This window comes from Stegostoma tigrinum, chromosome 20 (assembly GCF_030684315.1).
Source record: "Stegostoma tigrinum isolate sSteTig4 chromosome 20, sSteTig4.hap1, whole genome shotgun sequence".
Lineage (NCBI taxonomy): Eukaryota > Metazoa > Chordata > Chondrichthyes > Orectolobiformes > Stegostomatidae > Stegostoma > Stegostoma tigrinum.
In genome coordinates this window covers 52401348-52419908 of record NC_081373.1, presented here as the reverse complement: position 1 = coordinate 52419908, position 18561 = coordinate 52401348, and the positions used below count along the sequence as shown (strand labels likewise).

The 18561-nt window shown below is 42.3% G+C and overlaps 1 protein-coding gene across 1 annotated transcript; it reads right to left on the bottom strand.

Moving 5' to 3' along the window:
• Positions 1 to 9978: 9978 nt before the first annotated feature.
• On the bottom strand, positions 9979 to 17084 carry adoa (2-aminoethanethiol (cysteamine) dioxygenase a). The gene has a single exon (XM_048551584.2). It carries the CDS (start codon positions 16620 to 16622, stop codon positions 15831 to 15833), a length of 792 nt encoding a protein of 263 aa, XP_048407541.1. The 5' UTR covers positions 16623 to 17084; the 3' UTR covers positions 9979 to 15830.
• Between the last annotated feature and the right edge of the window lie 1477 nt (positions 17085 to 18561).

The following is an 18561-nucleotide window of genomic DNA, read 5'->3' as shown; positions in this document are numbered from 1 at the left end:
CACGGGCCAACAAAAGAATTGTAGAATGTGCTGGAGAAACTCAGTAGCATCCGTGGAGAGAGAAACAGAGTTTGCGTTTTGGGGTCCCATGGCTTAAGAAGGATCTTTGCACTGGACACGTTTGCTCTGTTTCTCTCTCCACAGACGCTGCAGACCTGCATAGTTTCTCCAGCCATTTCAGTTCTGAATTTCAGTTTTCCAGCATCCACGGTGCAGCGCTTTGATGTGGGTCTGGCTATGGTTGTAGAGGGGACAGTGCAGACGCTACGCTGGTACAAAGGGTATGCGAAGGCTGCAATTCTGTCCTTGAAATAAACTTCAGACCGTACGAACTGCACCTTGATTTTGCTGCCAGAACGAAAGATCTCAAAACAGAAGCGAGTTAGAATTCACTGGGTCAGACACCGAGCTAAAAGGACTCGTGTGAAAAGTTAACAGCAAGTAGGAAATTAGAGAGGGCGTCCTGCATCGTGTTCTTCACCGGACTTGTGTCGTGTTTTTCTTTCAGAAAGAGAATCTCCCCACTCTGTGACTGTTGGGAGAATGTGAACTAATTTCACTCAACTATTACCAATTCATTCATGTTTTTTCGGGCAGATGACACTAAACAATCGGATTTCCGATTAACTGAAAAATAAAATGCATTGGCTGTTTTTTGGACAACCATCCCGTGCTTACGAGGCAAGACGTGCCAAACAGGGATTTTATTTGAAACAAGAACCGTTTCAAAGGTTGATCCCAGCCCCCTTTGTATTGTAAGATAATAAAATGTGGGGCTGGATGAACACAGCAGGCCAAGCAGCATCTCAGGAGCTCAGATGCTGCTTGGCCTGCTGTGTTCATCCAGCCCCACATTTTATTATCTTGGAATCTCCAGCATCTGCAGTTCCCATTATCTCTGATACCCTTTGTATTGTACTGCGCAGTTTTCCTACATTTTCAACAAGTGGCCGACAACCCGTAGGGCACCAGAATTTGGAATAATGATAACCATTTAGGTTTTTTTTTAAATGAATGTGGTTGTACTTTGGTTGTTTTCTCCTCAACCGATGTTATGACGCACCTCTGGAGCAGGTAGGACTTAGACCTCGGTGTCCTAGCTCAGAGGTAAGGACACATACTTTGCAACAGTAGCCCACTTTGCGTTTTCCCCTTCATGAAAGATATTGGCTTTACTACACACCGGTACCATATGTGGCATTCAGTCGATGCACTTGAGTTCTTGTGGCGCAATGGTAGTGTCTCTACCTCTGAGCTGGAGGTCCGGCTTCAAGTCCCATCTGAGTCACAACATCTCTGAACGGGTTTTTTACAGAATAGCATCGCCAAGTGCATTTAACCAAATTGAACGGTGAATTTCGTTGAAGCCTCGATTCCAGCTCATAGTGAGAGGCGAACATGCCGCCGCTCTGTCATTTACGTGATTTGCCCCTTTCAATAAACTCCCTGGCAATCCCTGGTTATCGGAGGAATTGTCTGGACAGCTGCAAATCTTGGAATATGCCCGCGCCCGGAGGCCGGGGAAGTTGGACTGGTGTGTTCAGACTCTAGGCTATTTCATGAGGAGGCTGGTGAGAGCCCCAGCCGCATTCACCCGCAAGAACTTGCGAACAACGTGAACCAGGAGGTTTTGAGACTTTGTTTTCCCCCGACAATATTTTATGTGACAAATGGTTGTTTATTCATTTACTGTCCCTCTGCCACAAAATATTTAATGATAAAACTTAATTTCATTCAGATTTTCTTGAAGTCATTTGACTGCAGTTCAGGGATAATGGGAACTGCAGATGCTGGAGAATCCAAGATAACAAAGTGTGGAGCTGGATGAACACAGCAGGCCAAGCAGCATCTCAGGAGCACAAAAGCTGACGTTTCGGGCCTAGACCCTTCATCAGAGAGGATGTTCAAATGGCTGTTACCAACAGACTCGACATAATGCAGGTTTTGAGGAGGATTCCTTATATATTGAGATACTTCAGGTCCTCTGCTCTCCAAACCTAGCTGCTCTAATTGTCACTGCACCTACGGAGGACAGGTCTTTGCAATATCTCTCTCAGCTCATACGCACCCTTACTGCAGCCTCAGGACCTCTCTCTGCACCCTTGGTCTCACTGCTGAATAAGGCACTTCACCTTCCCTGTCGATCCACCCTGAATGACTGTACTGACAGCATGGTCTTCACCAGAACCCTGGCTGATGTGATGGTGGATACACTTTCCTTCCAATGAAGATGCCCCCAGTGGTTGCACATGAGACTGACTGCCCGCTCTTGGTGGCAAAAGCACAGGAACCGACCCTTCGGTCCAACCAGTCCATGCGGAACATAACCCCAAACTAAACTTGCCCCGCCCTGCCTGCTCCTGGCACATCTCCCTCCAAACCTTTCCTGTTCATGCGACCATCCAAATGTCTTTTACATGTTGTCATTGTAACCACATCCACCACTTCGTCAGGATGTTCATTCCACGCGGGAACCCCCACTCTTTGTGCCTTATATGTCTTTTTTTCAAATCTCTCTCCTCTCACTTTAAAAATGCGTGCTGTGGTCTTGAAATTCCCCATTTTAGGGAAAGGACAACTTCCCCCAACTCTATCTACACCTCTCATTATTTTATAAAATTCTCTCAGGTCACTTCTCAAAATCCTACCTCCAGTGAAAAAAGTCCCAGCCTATCCGGCCTTTCCTTACAACTGACACCTTCCATACCCACCACTATCCTCACAAATCTCTCCTGAACCGTCTCCAGCTTAATAATACCCTTCCTACAACTGGGCGACCAGAACTGGACACAGTATGCCAGATGTGACCTCACCAATGTCCTCAGCGTAACATCCCAACTCCTTTACTCAAAGGCCTGAGTGATGAAGGCAAGCGTGCCAAACGCCTTTTTAAGGTTCAGATCTCTACCTGGACCCCATTTCCTTCAGTATGGACCCCTCCTTTCAGCATTGCATCTTGTTCCATCAGTCTCACTCAAAATCATCAAAATTATTGTTTTTTTTTAAACTGTCTTGCCAACTACCATAAACAAAGTCTTACCGAGACATTTTCATTATTTCACTCTCAGTCCCTGCGCCGAATAACACGCTATTGTTAGATTTCAAACTCAGTTTATCAAGTTCTGTCTGCTTGAAGTTCACTCTTATTCTCCAGGGAAACTCTCTAATCCACATTCTCTGTGAACCTGAGAAAGACGGACATTAAAGCCGGGACTAGGCTATTCACCCTTCGAGCCTGCTTCACTTTGTCGTCCCACTAGTCTTACGAGTCCCATTGCATCACTCACGAGGTAACTTCCATTTTAACACCTATATCGCCCTTTGCCCTTAACTGTACTCCCTTCATCCATTCTCTATACTTTATCTTTAAAAAAGTCTTCAGCAGTACATTTCTGTAGCTACTGATTAGTCCAACAGTGCCCTTCATCCCGTGTTGATGATCCAATTCACAATAGAACCAATGATTTTCTCTGAAACTGACTGCTCTCCCTGATGTAGTCCTCATCTCTGCTGCCTCAGACCCAAGGAACGTAGGTTTGATGATTATCTGATAGTTGGCTTAACTATCCACTGCCGCCAGGAGTCTTCCTGGAATGGAGAGATGATACTGTTTTTCATTTTCCGACTGACGCTAGTCAAACCTCTGCTGCTTTGTCTCAACTTACACTAAGTGCCCCTTCCCTCTGTGTTGACTGACCGCCAGTAAAACATTGCCTTGATGTTAAGATTATAGCCCTACCCTCTCCGTCATTGTACTCTCCCTAAATCCTCCGGGATAGCTGCGCCCATCTGACTGGGGCCTGATTTTAGTTGATCTTCCATCAGAGACAGTACCTCCATCGTTTCTGCTGTGTGTTCTGCGCCATTCCGACTCTTCTATATTATTTCCTTCCATTCAAACATTCCTAAAGCCCAACTCTTCAAGCAACTTTTTGCTCATCCGGTCCAATTGCCCCCTCTTAGGCTCGGTGTCATATTTCGTGGTACGGACCTTAAGCGGGAATGTTTTATTCTGCTATAGATGCTGTGCAAAGGTTGCAGCATATTGTGTGGAAATTAGGCTTTTCCACTGGGCTGTTCTGAAACATTTAAAAAATAAACAGTTAATTGTCATTTGCCTCCAGAAATGCATTCCGTTAATTTTAGGGATTTTCTGTGCTCATTGACCCCTTCAAATCCCTTGGATGAACGACTATTGGTTCAGGAAAAGGGAACCCGAAAGGACTCCCTCGTTGGTTTTCTGCCTGTTCGCCCCAGGTACACTTCAGGGATTTTGCACACCAACTGGTGACGTTCATTCCCATTTAATTCATTCAGACACAAACAAACAAACACACATATACACACACACATTCGAAGACACTAATACAAATACACATTCAAACGGAAAAAGAACGAATACACACTCAAAAGTACACACACACCCAAAGATGTACATACATATACACTTTAAAACGCAAACACATGCTGAAAAACAAACACACAGATACAAACAGGCGAATCTCCTGCCAAAGTTGGACAAATTCAACGAGCCTGGGAGCACTTATGGAGAATCAAAATGAGTTAATGCTTCCGGTCACTGTCATTTTGTAAGAGGGTGAGCATAAAGTTACGTTCAATTTCATTTTTTTAAGAAAGGGATCAATTAAGGCAAGAAGGTGCAATGACTGGGAGATCTTGAAGTAGAAAGTGGGTTCAGTTCTAAATTGAGATGTGTAATTATTGGGAAGGTAGCATTTTTAAATTGTTTTACTTTGGTGTGAATAGATGAGCGGCGGTAGAAGGCATATACCGTCCCAACTGTGTAAAACAAATATTCTCCTGAAAGTTTAAGCGTTCCTACTCTTAGACCTAGATTGGAGTTGTTTGTTTGAAGACATTTTTCCTGAGGCTGTTGAGAAAACGAACTCAGGGATGGCAAGACAAGGGAAGAAAGCAGTCAGACAAATTTGCCTAGGTTACACAAATTATCTATAAAACGTCTTATGACACCACTGAGCCCAGCAACAAGTTGTAAGCAGGTGAGGCTCACGGTAAACTGTTTGCACACGAACTTCTTAACGGGTAGTTCTAGTCGCTCAGCAGAATGGAACTAAATAGATGCGAGCTTCTACAAGTATAATTTTGTGGCCAAAACGAATGAAATGCAGATTTTCTTCGGTAAAGTGCAAACATACAGAAGCATCGTGTCAATAACTCGGACGCTGACGGCAGTGGATTCCATGACATATTAAATGTACCACTCCCAGGGATTCTGGACGCTATTAATGAAGAGAAAACGCTTTAACCCAAAGCCACACCCACGACATTTCTGATAATTTTACCCAAATTGTTAGCACCAGCCTCGTTTGGTTAAATGTATTTGATTAATAAATAGAAGCGTTGATTAATAAATGGGAGTGAACATTGGAACTCATCTCAATGTTCATTTTCACAGCGGGGATTGGTCGATAGGTGGGCCTTGAACCTTAGATACTGGAAGCAACGTTTGAACCTTTAATAAAAATGTTCGTACGTATTATGAAAAACGTCTACGGCACGTGGATATGAACTCGGAGCTTTAGCTCAGCGGTACGGACACTCGCACTGCGGCGCGAGGACCTGTGGAATATCAATTTGCTGTGACCCGTTTGTTTTATCTGCAATTCAAGGGAGCTTGCAGATGGTAATAACGCTATTGTCTATCGGAGCGGAGGTGATTGGATAATTCGTTATCAATCACGCCTAGGGCTGCCTGCTGGAGGTAGCTGCGATTTATTTCAGGCACATTACTTGTTTTTTGTGCCTATTTCACACATTGCTTTTTCTAAATTGTTAACGAAGAAAAGCAAATGTTTTATTTGAAACCGAGTGTTTCCTTTCCTGATCGCCAGATGCTTGTAGATGTTAATTAACTGTGGAAGGTTACGTTTACTCCTGTGCTGTGTGAAACGTCTTCTATCTGAATTGGTGCGCACATTTAAAACAGTGTTACCATAACCACACTTATGTTCATGTTGGTTTTTATTGGACAGCATGGCTTTGCAGTACTTGTTTACATGCTAAGATCATGAAATACAGCAGATAGGTGCAAACTCTTTAATTGTCCTACAAGCTCAGACTTCTCTCCTAAATGGACATAAAACTCCTCATGTAATTATTTGAAGAATAGAAAACAAAATACTGGAAATCTGAGATAAAACAGAAGGCATTCAGTAAGTAAGTCAGCATCAGTGGAGAAAGCAGTTAACCATTCTGGTCAATGACTTTTCATCTTGAGTTCTGTTGAAACGTTCATTAGAAACATCGCGACCATTTCTCCTGATGCCCCGGTAAGAGCCTAAGCAACCATCATCACCAATAAAAAAATTATTGATTTTGTTGCTGTTAGTGGGAGCTTGCACAAATTGAAAGCCACTTGCCTTCATCGACTGTATTACACTTGCGGAGGTCCTTAAGTGTGAAGTGTCATTGAAACACTTTAGGTCCTTCATATTGTAAGGTTTTTTTAGTTTCCCTTTTCTGTCCTATCCTCCCCGCTTAAGACTTACCCTCGACGTAAGTACATTCATTCAGATGTTGAATACTATTATATTTCCTAAACATGAACATATGGCAAGAAACATCCCAACTCCACCCCGAAGTCCTTAGCCAACCTTCTCAAACAATTCAGAGATAGTAGGAACTGCGGATTGTTGGGTTTCACAGTGCGGCGATCTGTGCAAGCTCATGGATTTTAAACAGGCAGAAATTTCGATTCAATTAAACCTCTAGACCTGCTCCACAGTTTAGTAACAGTTAGATCGCCACACACCTGAATGAATTCAAAATAAACTCTTTACATGAAAAAAGTCTCGACACATTCTCCCTTGCTGATAATCCTCGATTAACGCAGTTTTGATTAACAATTAAAGTTTTTATTTGGAGTAAGGCAAACTTTAATGGTACGAGACAAGAATTTTCAAGACTTGATTGGAGTAGACCGTTTGCAGGTCCAAGGACCTCTGACAAATGGGACAGCAAGAACTGCAGATGCTGGAGTCAGAGATAACACAGTGTGGAGCTGGAGGAACACAACAGGCCACGCAGCATCAGAGGAATCAGGAAAGCTGATGTTTCGGGTCTGGACCTACATCTACCTCTTTGCTGATTGACCAAAAGTGAGCAAAAAAAACTTTTAGTGCTAGTTGTTTTATTTATGGACAAAGTTAACTTGATTAGCCCAAGTCTGGAAGAAATGGTTGTTCATTGAAGGCAGTGGCAATGACAGTAGATTGGAAGATTATGGTTTGAATCCTACAATGTCAGATTACAGTCAATAAAAATTAACTCACCTGATCATGTGTCTAACTGCTGATGGAAAAAGAAACTTTATTTACTGATGCCTTTTAGGGAAGGAAATAGGTCATTCTGACATCATCTGGCCAAATTATGACTCCAGTCCCACAGCAATGTGGTCGACTTTCCAAAGCCCTCTATCCAATTAGATCTGGGCAACAAATGTTGGCCCACGCAGTGATGCCCATATCCCAAGTACAAACGTATATAGGTGAGTGACTATATTTAAAGGAGCACAATATTCACTTTGAAAACACTTACCATTGCTTTGTATTTTCATTTACTTAACATAAAATTTAGACATAATTTATACATTTTACAATATGGATATCCTGAATAGATGGATATCCTGAATAGAATGGGAAGCATTCAAGAGTGTGATGAGGAGAGTTCAGAGGTATTTCATTCTTGTTAGAATGAAGGGTAAGGCTGGTAAGATTAGGGAACAATGGATGAATGAATAAAGTTAAATCACACAGGATTCAGGGTGAGCTTGCCAATTGGATGCATAATTGGCACAACAGTAGGAGACAGAGAGTATTGGTGGAGAATTGCTTTTCAGGCTGGAGGCCTGCGACCAGTGCTGTTCCACAGGGATTGGTTCTGGGTCCTCTTGTTTTTCATTTATATAAGTGATTGGGATTTGAATAAAGAAGATCTGATTCATAAGTTTTCAGATGACACCAAAATTGGGGACATTGTAGACAGTGAAGGAAGATTTTTGAGATTACAAAGGGATCTTGATCAAATGGGTCAATGGGAAGAAAAATAGCAGATAGAGTGTAATCTGGATAAATTTGAGGTATAACATTTTGGTACAACAAACAAGGGTGGGGGGCTTATACAGTTAATGCTGGAACCTTAGGTAGTGTTGTAGAATAGAGGGACCTGGGGCACAGGTACATAAAGTTTGCATCACAAATATACAGGATGGTTAAAAAGGCATTTGGCAAGCTTGCCTTCATTGCTCAGTCCTTTGAGTATAGGAGTTAGTATGTTTTGTTGAGGTTGTACAGGACACTGGTGAGGCCTCTTCTGGAATATTGTGTCCAGCTCAGATATAGGAAGGATATTATCAAGCCGGAGAAGGTTCAGAAGAGATTTACCAGGTATGGAAGGTTTGAGTTATAAGGAAATCTGGTTAGTCTGAGAGGTGACCTAAGCAAATTTTGTAAAATAATGAGATATAGATAGATGGTAGGTGTCTTTTGCCTAAGATGAGGGTGCACAGTTTTAAAAGGGAGAGGAGAGATTTAAAGACATAAAAGGCTACTTTTTTTTTTAAACAGAGGGTGGTCCACTTGTGGAATGAACTTCCTGAGGAAGTGGTGCATGCAGGTACAATTACAACATTTAAAAGACATTTGCATGGGTATATGAATAGGAAATGTTTGGAGCAATGAGAGTTAGCAGCAGGCAGGTGGGACAAGCTTAGTTTGGGATTCTGGTCAGCATGGACTAGTTGGGCCAAAGGATCTGTTTCTGTGCTGTTTGACTATGATTAAGGTTTTGCCATTCCACTCTTTTGGCCTTACTGTTGGGGATACCAACAACACGCATCTGATCTGCCATTGCATGGTTCTTTACTATATCTCAGCAGTGCCTGAATATTTCTGGGCAAATTGAACTCATTTTGACCATTTCCCACCTCAATTAAGGCTGGATAAATTCATTAAAAAGCAGCATACAATATCCTTGTATGTGATAAGAAACAAAAATGTATTCTTTCTGAATTTTCTATGTCTACTTTGGTTTATCATGTCAACGATATGCTTGCATTCAGTACTCATTTAACGTTCCAGGAACATAACCTATTTACATAGTATTCCCACAGAAATTTATTTTGAATAATGCAGCGTTGCTTAATGTAGTGATTAATCGAGACTACCTATAACACTATTCAGTTATCTTGCACCTGAAAATACCAACAGCAATCTTATTAACCAACTTTTTTGTGACTGTCATTCTTATGTCAAAGTTGGGCAAACTAATTCTTAATTCTGGACTGCAATAGTTTAACTCCTTTGGCTGCTTGAAGTCATCACCCTTTGAAGGGAAAGGAATGAGTTATTATTACACCTAGATATACACTCATTCACTGTCACAAAAATTTGTATCAACATAGAACTAAACCACTCATTATTTGCATTTCCATTTCCCTTATTATCCACTCACAATAAAGTTCCTTGCCATAAAGAAGGTTCTGCATATTTTAAGAACTCAATTTTTAGAGTTAGTTGTTTCATTTACAGACAAGGTTGACTTGATTAGCCCACATCTGGAAGAAATGGTCATTTCATTGAAGGCATCGGCAACGACAGTAGATTGGAAGACTGTGGTTTGAATCCCACCATGTCAGATTACAGTCAATAAAAATTAACTCCCCTGATCATGTGTCTAACTGCTGATGGAAAAAGAAACTTTATTTATTTACTGATTCCTTTTAGGGAAGGAATTAGGTCATTTTGACCTCATCTGGCTAAATTGTGACTCCAGTCCCACAGCAATGTGGTTGACTTTCCACAACCCTCTATCCAATTAGATTTGGGCAATAAATGTTGGCCCATGCAATGATGCCCATATCCCATGAACAAACATATATATGTGACTATATTTAAAGTAGCACAATATTCAATTAAAAAACATTTAGTATTGGTTTGTATTTTCATTTATTTAACATTAAACTTAGATATAAGCAGTGCAATCGTTGTACATTTTACAATATTGATATCCTGATGTATTTTCCTGCATATGGTTACAAAATTTTACAGGTTTTGAACTACAGTAAGATTAGACTACCTCCTTAACCACTCAAAGATGTTGGTCCAGAATACTGATTGACAATTCGTTAAATAAATAATCAGATATTGTTTGATCCAGGTTAGATCAAGACACCAACTTACCATACAGGCAAATGAAAACCGCTCTAAACTTTGCATCTGAACCTTATTTGTTTTCAATCCATCACTTGCCAATTAATTTTAGTTACCATTTTCCAACTGAAACATACAGCATGCATTAAAACCAAGTGTTTTTAAAAACTGTTAGTTAGAATTAGATTTTATTGAAAAGCTACACCCTTGAAAGAGTAAAACCATTTTAAAAGTATTAAAGTATAACAGCAGTTTATATTTCACTAGTTGATGCTGTTTGAAGTTTTTTTTTAGGAAACACCACACATTTACTTGGTGTTCATTACCAGAGGCTTTACAAGAATGATGGAAAGAATGGAAGTCAAACAAAAGATAGAAACATGATCAAAGATGTCTTAGAGATTTTTGCAGACCAGGAGGAAGTTAGTAATGAGGAAAAGCGATTTTCAGAAGACAAGTTATCTCCAATATTTCCCACAAATTCATTTCCCACTACTGACTGAAATTCAACATCAATTCCCAATTTGAAACATTACAAATCCATAAAATATCTGTCCACTACTATTGTGGGGGGGGGGGCTGGAGAAAGAGTGTGGACAAGAGCTTGCACTATTTTAGTGCATCAGTAAGCTGCAACATAACACCCAAAACTATTAATAAAGAGCAGAGACAACGTGAATGATGGCAGAACCAGGTTATGTTTAATCAACGCATTTTATTACTGACTTTATAATCAGTGCACTTCAACATAAGGCTTTGAAACACCTGAGTCGTAATTTCATTTCAACGAGTTCAAAAGACCTGCAATCATTTGCATAGCACCATTCAATGCATCCTGGCATGTTTTAAAAAGTCAATAAAATACTTCTGAGACACAATGTGGCAATGTAGATATGGTAGGAAGATGGAAGGAGTTAGGTACAGAATTCCAAAATGCAAGGCTGTGATGACTAGAGATTTTGTAACTGACGGTGCTGTGAAGGGAGAGATCAAACTACAAGCAATCAGACGATACAATCATTGAGCTGTTCAGCGTGCACTGGAAACAAAGGGTTAAAGTATAGAAATCTATATATAGATGCCAAAAATTAATAAATCACAGCACACTAGAGAAAATTCCGGCTGCCAAGGTTTTGAGCAGTCAGAATGACTTCACACAAGATTTAATACAGGAAATGTGTATTGTCAAAATGTGATGTGGCATGCTGAATGCTCACATACAAACTGCACAATCTAAGCCTGGAGATCTGGTTGAATGATTTAAAAGCAAACAAACAATGAGGATAGGACAAATAAAGTTGTAAACAGAAATTGTTGATTTGACTGTAGAAGAGCAAGATCTCACATGGTGTGCATTACTGGGTTCATTCTGCTGAGGCAGAGGCAGAGAGACAGAGGCAGAGAGACAGAGGCAGAGAGACAGAGGCAGAGAGACAGAGGCAGAGAGACAGAGGCAGAGAGACAGAGGCAGAGAGACAGAGGCAGAGGCAGAGACAGAGACAGAGGCAGAGACAGAGGCAGAGAGACAGAGGCAGAGGCAGAGGCAGAGAGGCAGAGGCAGAGACAGAGGCAGAGGCAGAGGCAGAGGCAGAGACGTATTTTGGCACATGCTGGAATCTCTCCAGCTGCTATGTTAATGATTTAACATTGGTTCATAGATAGTGATGGTGATGTCTCAGCCTGTATACAAGAACTCCCCCATTCTACAGATAACACAAATAAAAGGAAGAAGTGACCAAGTTTGAAATTCTGATAAGGGAGGAATTGATCAAGCACATAACGGATAAAAACATTAAAGATCGAATGAGTTAGGCAGGTCAGGTAGAAATAGAATCCCAGACAGACAGTCAGATGCAGCAGGGAAACCTGAATGACTGTTACTGATCGGGATCTAAATCCTCTGCCTAGCATACATGCAACATAACCTGTTAGGCTATATTTTCCATACTGGTTCCATTAAAAAAAACAAACTGGCACCTGGAAGGTACATGGGTACCTTTTAATGCCAAAATAATTCAGTGCTTTATTGTTAATGAGTGACTTCTCAATTGCACACAAAGATATGGAGGCATTTTAAAACAGCAACTTCTATACAGAAAGACCCTTGAAACAAAGAATACCCGTTAGTTTTAGAGGCTGAGGGATAGACAGTATCCAGAATAATAACATTGTCCTGTTCTTCAATTAGTACCATGTATCTCTTACATGCACCCAAGGACAGATAGAGAACCTCGGTTTAAAGTCTCAGTCTGAAATATGGGATCTCTGACAGTGTAGCACTCTCCGGAAAGTACGCTTAATCTCATGAACTTCGCATTGAACTAAAAAAAGCCAAGTTGACATACACAGGCCAGAATTATGATACTGCCTCTTGAGTATGTGTCCAGTTGAAAGTTTACCACAACAAACCTCAAAGAAAATTGTTTTACTTGTTATTACAACTTGGCAGCACCCAGAAACATTTCAGATTTTTAATTACCAAATTATACCTTTATTCCATGCTGCTGCTCAGGTGTTTGGTTTGACTACTACACTGATATTTTTAAAAAGCTTCAACTGTGCAGAAATGGCTGCAGTGCACAGTAAAGTTGTTGCTGGCTAGGCTTCACCCAAATGTTTATAGATGAGAAAAATTTACTGAAACAGCTACGATTTTTTCCCCTCTCAAAATCCTGAACTCCTGTTTAGCACTGGAGAGCCTAATGGAGAAGCCACCAGCCATTAATGTGAACCACTCACTTTTTGTACAGTATATATTTTTCCTACATATTAACTTTACATTTAGTTGTCCCATTGCATTGCTTTACTGGTGGCTAAATCATCACTACTTCTGGTTTGTGAGCTCAACTGTAGTGGTTTGGATCTAAACCTTAGGTGTTAAGATGGCTTTGTGCCAACAGCACTTCAGTTACTACCTGGCAAGTTCAAGATTGCTCATGTATTACTCAAACATGAGAATGAATTTTTGGGAGTTTGTAAGGAATTTTGAAATTTGTGACCACATTACATTTAAGACAATGCTCAATGTGTTTAAACTTCCAGTATTAACATTTTGAAGAATACAGCATCAGTAAAATCATATTCTATACATTTTATTGCTCAAGAATATTTTCTAATAAACTGAATATCCTTTGTCATATACGGTGAAATGGTACAACTGTAAGATAATACATGAAAAAGCAAATATGATCTTTAATCCACCAATGCAAAAAGCATAATTCAGTCAGCCAAGTGAGCCAAAAATCATATTTCTCATACTCCATTTTATTCATACAATACTGAATAAAAGAAATGGCTAAACATTTTGTTCTGCACTGTATTTTCAGATGGAGTATTTAATAAACTGCATTACGAGGATTGTGGAACCACAGCATGCAAAACTACATGGTCAACTTACTCAACACTATGATCACACAAGAAAAAAAACTCAACCACTTAGGCAGGACAATTTCATAACTTATTTCAATAGGTCTAATTTTCACCTTTCCACAGATCCTGCAAAAAAAAATCACATCCACTGTGTCAAGGATAAGGTAATATTTAAAAAAACCACACTTCTAATAGTGCAGAACTCAACAAACCAAAAAGGGAATATTATATTACAGGGGAGGGGGCACACAATCATAATAGAGCTGCAATGTAGCACAAGGCTGCACAGTCACTAACTTTCAGAGCCCCACTATTGGAAGGGAACACTGGACATGGTGCAGCTGGATAAATAAATGTACTTCAGTGGATATTTTATTTGAAGTTCTGTGTTTGAAAATTGTGACTAACATGAATCTGAAAATCTCAGCCCTTTGCTTCTTCGGGTACTGTTGATTATAAAGTCAGCCTTTGGTTACGTTTCCCTTTTATGATTACATTTAGTCTTCTTTCCCAATATAAAGTCAGTCATTCCAAGTAGATTTTGCAATAAGTGTGCATTGCAGATTTACAAGAAAAATCTACTCCCAGTTTTTTAAAGAAAGAACAGTTTAAATGTATAGAATGATCTTGATAACTAATTATAAATGAGGGCTTTATAGTGCAGTTAGTTATTACCATTTTAACTAAACCAAAATGATTGTTTCCAACCCATTGTCATGTTGCTTTTGAAAATCAAGCCACCATACGAACGTTAACAAGGAAGTACTATACAGATGTAAGTTTGCTCGCTGAGCTGGAAGGTTCATTTTCAGACCTTTCGTCACCATTCGAGGTAACATCGTCAGTGAGCCTCCGGTGAAGCTGATGTTATGTCCCGTTTTCTATTTATGTGTTTAGGTGAAAGCGGGACATAACACCAGTGCTTCACCTGAGGCTCACTGATGATGTTACCTACAATGATGATGAAACATCTGAAAATAAACCTTCCAGCTCAGCGAGAAAACTTACATCCAGAACCTCAACCTGAGCTACAAGTCTTCTCAAAACTCGCTAGTACTATACAGAGCTAAACCGAAGCAGCTCCTACAGCCCTCCTTACCATAAATGCTTTTAATTTCACAGTAGTTTCATGAACATGTCAGTAAGAATATCTTTGCGCATACTGCCTCCTCCCTTCCAAAACCCCTTCAACATTTCATATGCCTGGATGTTGCCCAGACTAACAGATTTTACTGACTAGATTGTTGGCTAACATTGTTAAGGTCAGCAGTTTGGAATCCAAAGTGCAAAATGACTCTCTGATAATGCATCCGACACAGCATCACAGTAAATATACAAGTCAAACAGGCCCAGGTGCTGGTAAACATTATGGGCATTGAACTCCTGATGACTCCTTTCCTAAAAGACTTATGCCAAAACTAGCATAGACCACATTTAATCAAAAAAAAACACAACAGTGCTTGGGTGGGCTAAGTAATTTCTGGAGGCAACTGGTTTAAAAGGAAGTGAGAAGTGTTTAAGATGTTTGCCCACTTGTACCTTCTAGTGGCTGTTAAGTTCAGGTTGGCGACTGCTTTGAAAAACAGTTAACACAGAATTCTATATGAAAATACAGTTGGTCATACATGAATACAAATCATGAGTTAATAGTATTTTCTACCAATAGTGTTTTGTTCTTACTGGAAAAGAAATAAAGTCACGTCCTCAGAAACTTGTTAACTTGAGAAAACAACTGAACGCATTAACTAGTACTTCTGAAGGGCAGAAGAGGTAACAAGGATTTATAAAGTTTGCATTCCAGCTAAACACAACATCAATAATTGGTTGCACTGTCAATAAAATCACTATAATGTTTACCAATTAAGTGCCAGACTGACAATCTGAAGATAAGGCTGGACCGATCCGTTATATATCTCATAGCCCAAAGGCATATTTTACTCAATGTAAATTCCTTCTCTCCTCAGACGTTGTCAGATGGGCTGAGTTTCTCCAGCATTTTGTCTTGAAACTTTGTGTTACTGCCCAAAATCAACAGGATGTGAAGGATCACACACCTTTTCCACTTCTAACTCAAATGGCCAAGGCGCAAAGTTTGGTTTTCATTCTTCCGCAGTACAGTTTGGGGATATTGATTTTTGGTGCGGCTATGAACAAAATAATTGAAAAGGTGGGTCGACTCTACAACAAGAAAAAGAGCTTTAACCATGCGGGTGGGGACAGAGGTTAGCTGAATAGTTTGTGAAGGGTTCTTCACTGTTATTGGGTACATTACTATTCATTCGGGCTCGCTTCTCGGTCAGGGGCCACCTGGGGGCCGGGATAAGGCTCTCCTCCGCACCAGAAGTCGGCAGGTTGCGGCACCTCCAGCAGCCACACGGCCTCCTGCTCCGGGGGAGCCGGGCTGCTGGCTTTACACGGTACTGGCTGCAGCACCTTGAAATAGTGACAGTCCCTGCCCGCCTCGGGGTCGTACGGCGGCGCCAGAATGTCCAAGAAAGCGGCCGGTCCGTTCGGCGCCTCGATCCGGTGCATGTTGCTGAGCCGCGGGGTGAGGAGGCACGGCCCACTCGCCTGATCAAGGAGGCCGCTGGAGGCCCGCAGCGAGCGGCGGAGGCTGGCCCGCTGACCCTGCAGCAGGGGCGGGTTGAACTGAACGCCAGCCGCCGCCTGGTTGCCCTCGTCCTTGTCGAAGCACTCGATGGTCACGCTGCCGTAGAGCACCTTGAGCAGGCCGTGCATCCCCGGGTGGTCATGCAGTGGGATGCAGGCTCCAGCCTGCAGCAGGAACACCCCCATGGAGAAGTGCTCGCTCTCGCAGATGTGCATGTAGGTGACCGGGGGCCCGGCCTGCCGCGGGCCTTGGTTCCGGCGGGGCGCCAGGTTCAAGTCCTCGGCCTTCACCTTCTCCAGCAGCGAGCTCAGCTGGCTCAGGTTGTCCTGGAAAGCCCCAGGGCCCGGTCCCGAGCCGGGCCCGGCCTCGGCCAGAGGCAGCAGCTTGAATGTGGTGCGGGCCTGGCGAGCGATCTTCTGGATCAGGGACGTGGCCATGCGGTCCCCCGGCATGGTGCAGCCACAAGGGAGACAGGCACGGGCAGAGAGCCCTTACCAGCGTCCGCCGCTCTCACTCGCCTCCGGCTCCGGTCAGTCCCCGCACCCCGGGCCCACCCCGTCGGCTCCGGTCAGTCCCTGGCCACCTCGCGGTTCCAGTCGGTCCTGGCGCACCGGGCCCCGCCCCCTCCCGGCTCCGGTCTGTTCCCGCACCCCGGGCCCACCCCCTCGGCTCCGCTCCGGTCTGTCCCGCACCCCGGGCCCACCCCCTCGGCTCCGGTTAGTCCCTGGCCACCTCGCGGTTCCAGTCGGTCCTGGCGCCCAGCTCCGGGTCCTCCCCACTGGGGCTCTGGTCACCCCGCCACCGGCTCTAGACAATCCCCGGCCTCCGGGCCCGTTGTCTTCGCCCCGCACGTCCACAGTCACGTGCTGCCAACCGTCACACCATCGAAGGGCTCAGAGGCCTGTACGTCATTACGTTGCGTTTTGCGTCAAAGCGTGCTGCCTCCTGGGATTTGTAGTATGTCGATTCGCCCTGAGCCGTCACAGGGTCAGGCAAGCAGCGAGCAGCTCCCAGGGCACTGGCTGGATACCGAAGAGAACTTCCTACCACATTTCATTGTTCCATATACACTCAAATGCAGCCTGATAACCTCTGCACAAGCAAGTGCGTATGTTTTCCAGTTACATTTGTAACGCGGTCAAACAATACATATGCTTATTTTTAGACGATTGCTGGAGCCAAGTTTTCATTAAATATATTAAATGTGCTGAGGGGACTTTACACGATAAATGCTGAAAAAAATATTTCCCCTTGTGGGGATATCTAGAACCAGAGGACCCATTTTTGTCTTTGGAATTTCCTTCTCCAGAGGACACAGTGGGCTGAGTTATTGAATATATTTCAAGGCTGAGTTAAACAAAGTTTTGATTGATAAGGGAGTCAAGAGTTATGTGTGCAGCAGATAGGTAATTGGAATTAAAGATCACTATCTTGGTGAATGGAGGAGTAGGCTTATAGGGCCATTTCTTATATTCTTAAGAAATTCATTCATTGAATCATACTGCACTGAGGAGACAATGGGAAGTGCAGATGCTGGAGAATCCAAGATAACAAAGTGTGTAGCTGGATGAACACAGCAGGCCCAGCAGCATCTCAGGAGCACAAAAGCTGACGTTTCGGGCCTAGACCCTACTGAGGAGGCCCTACAGCCCACCAAGTGTCACCAGCAAAGCACTGGTCTAAATGTACATCAATCCCACTTTTCAACATTTGGTCCCTGCGACAAACTTATGACATTTTAAGTGCTCACCCACCTTTTTAATAGCTATGAGGGTTCCTGTCTCAACTACTTTCCCAGGCAGATTCCAGATTCCCCCAAAACTGGTGAGCCTTTTATGGTCAGGTACATTTTGATATAGTAACACAATAATATTCTCAATCATATTTTAATCCAGAGATGATTGTGGAGTTGGCATGGGTACTTCAGTGGCTCCAATTGCATAATGCCGTGCAATAAGAACTGTGTACTTAAAAGCAGGCAAACTGTAGGTAAAAGCAAAAAGTGTGGATGTTGGAAATCTGGGAAAAAAAGAAAGTGCTGGAAGCGTGTATGGAGAGAAAAACAGAGTTAAGACGCCAGTTTTTTCCACCTCTTTCCACTTGTGCTGTCAGGCCTGTTGAGTATTTCCAGGACTTCTTTTTCATTGTTATCATTCTGCTTAATCTGCATTGTACTCCTGTAGGGCACATATATCTTTTCTTTGATATGTTAGCCTGGGATGAACTAATTTGTTAATGTGCAATTATTTCACACAACAGGATCCTGAGATGAATTTTTGAATCTACAGTTTGTGCACAAAGAAGAGATTTTGTCATTCAACTCTACAAAGCAGAGATGAACTGAATTCAGTCTGTAATAAAAGAAATTCTGTCTGTCGCTGGCCAATGATT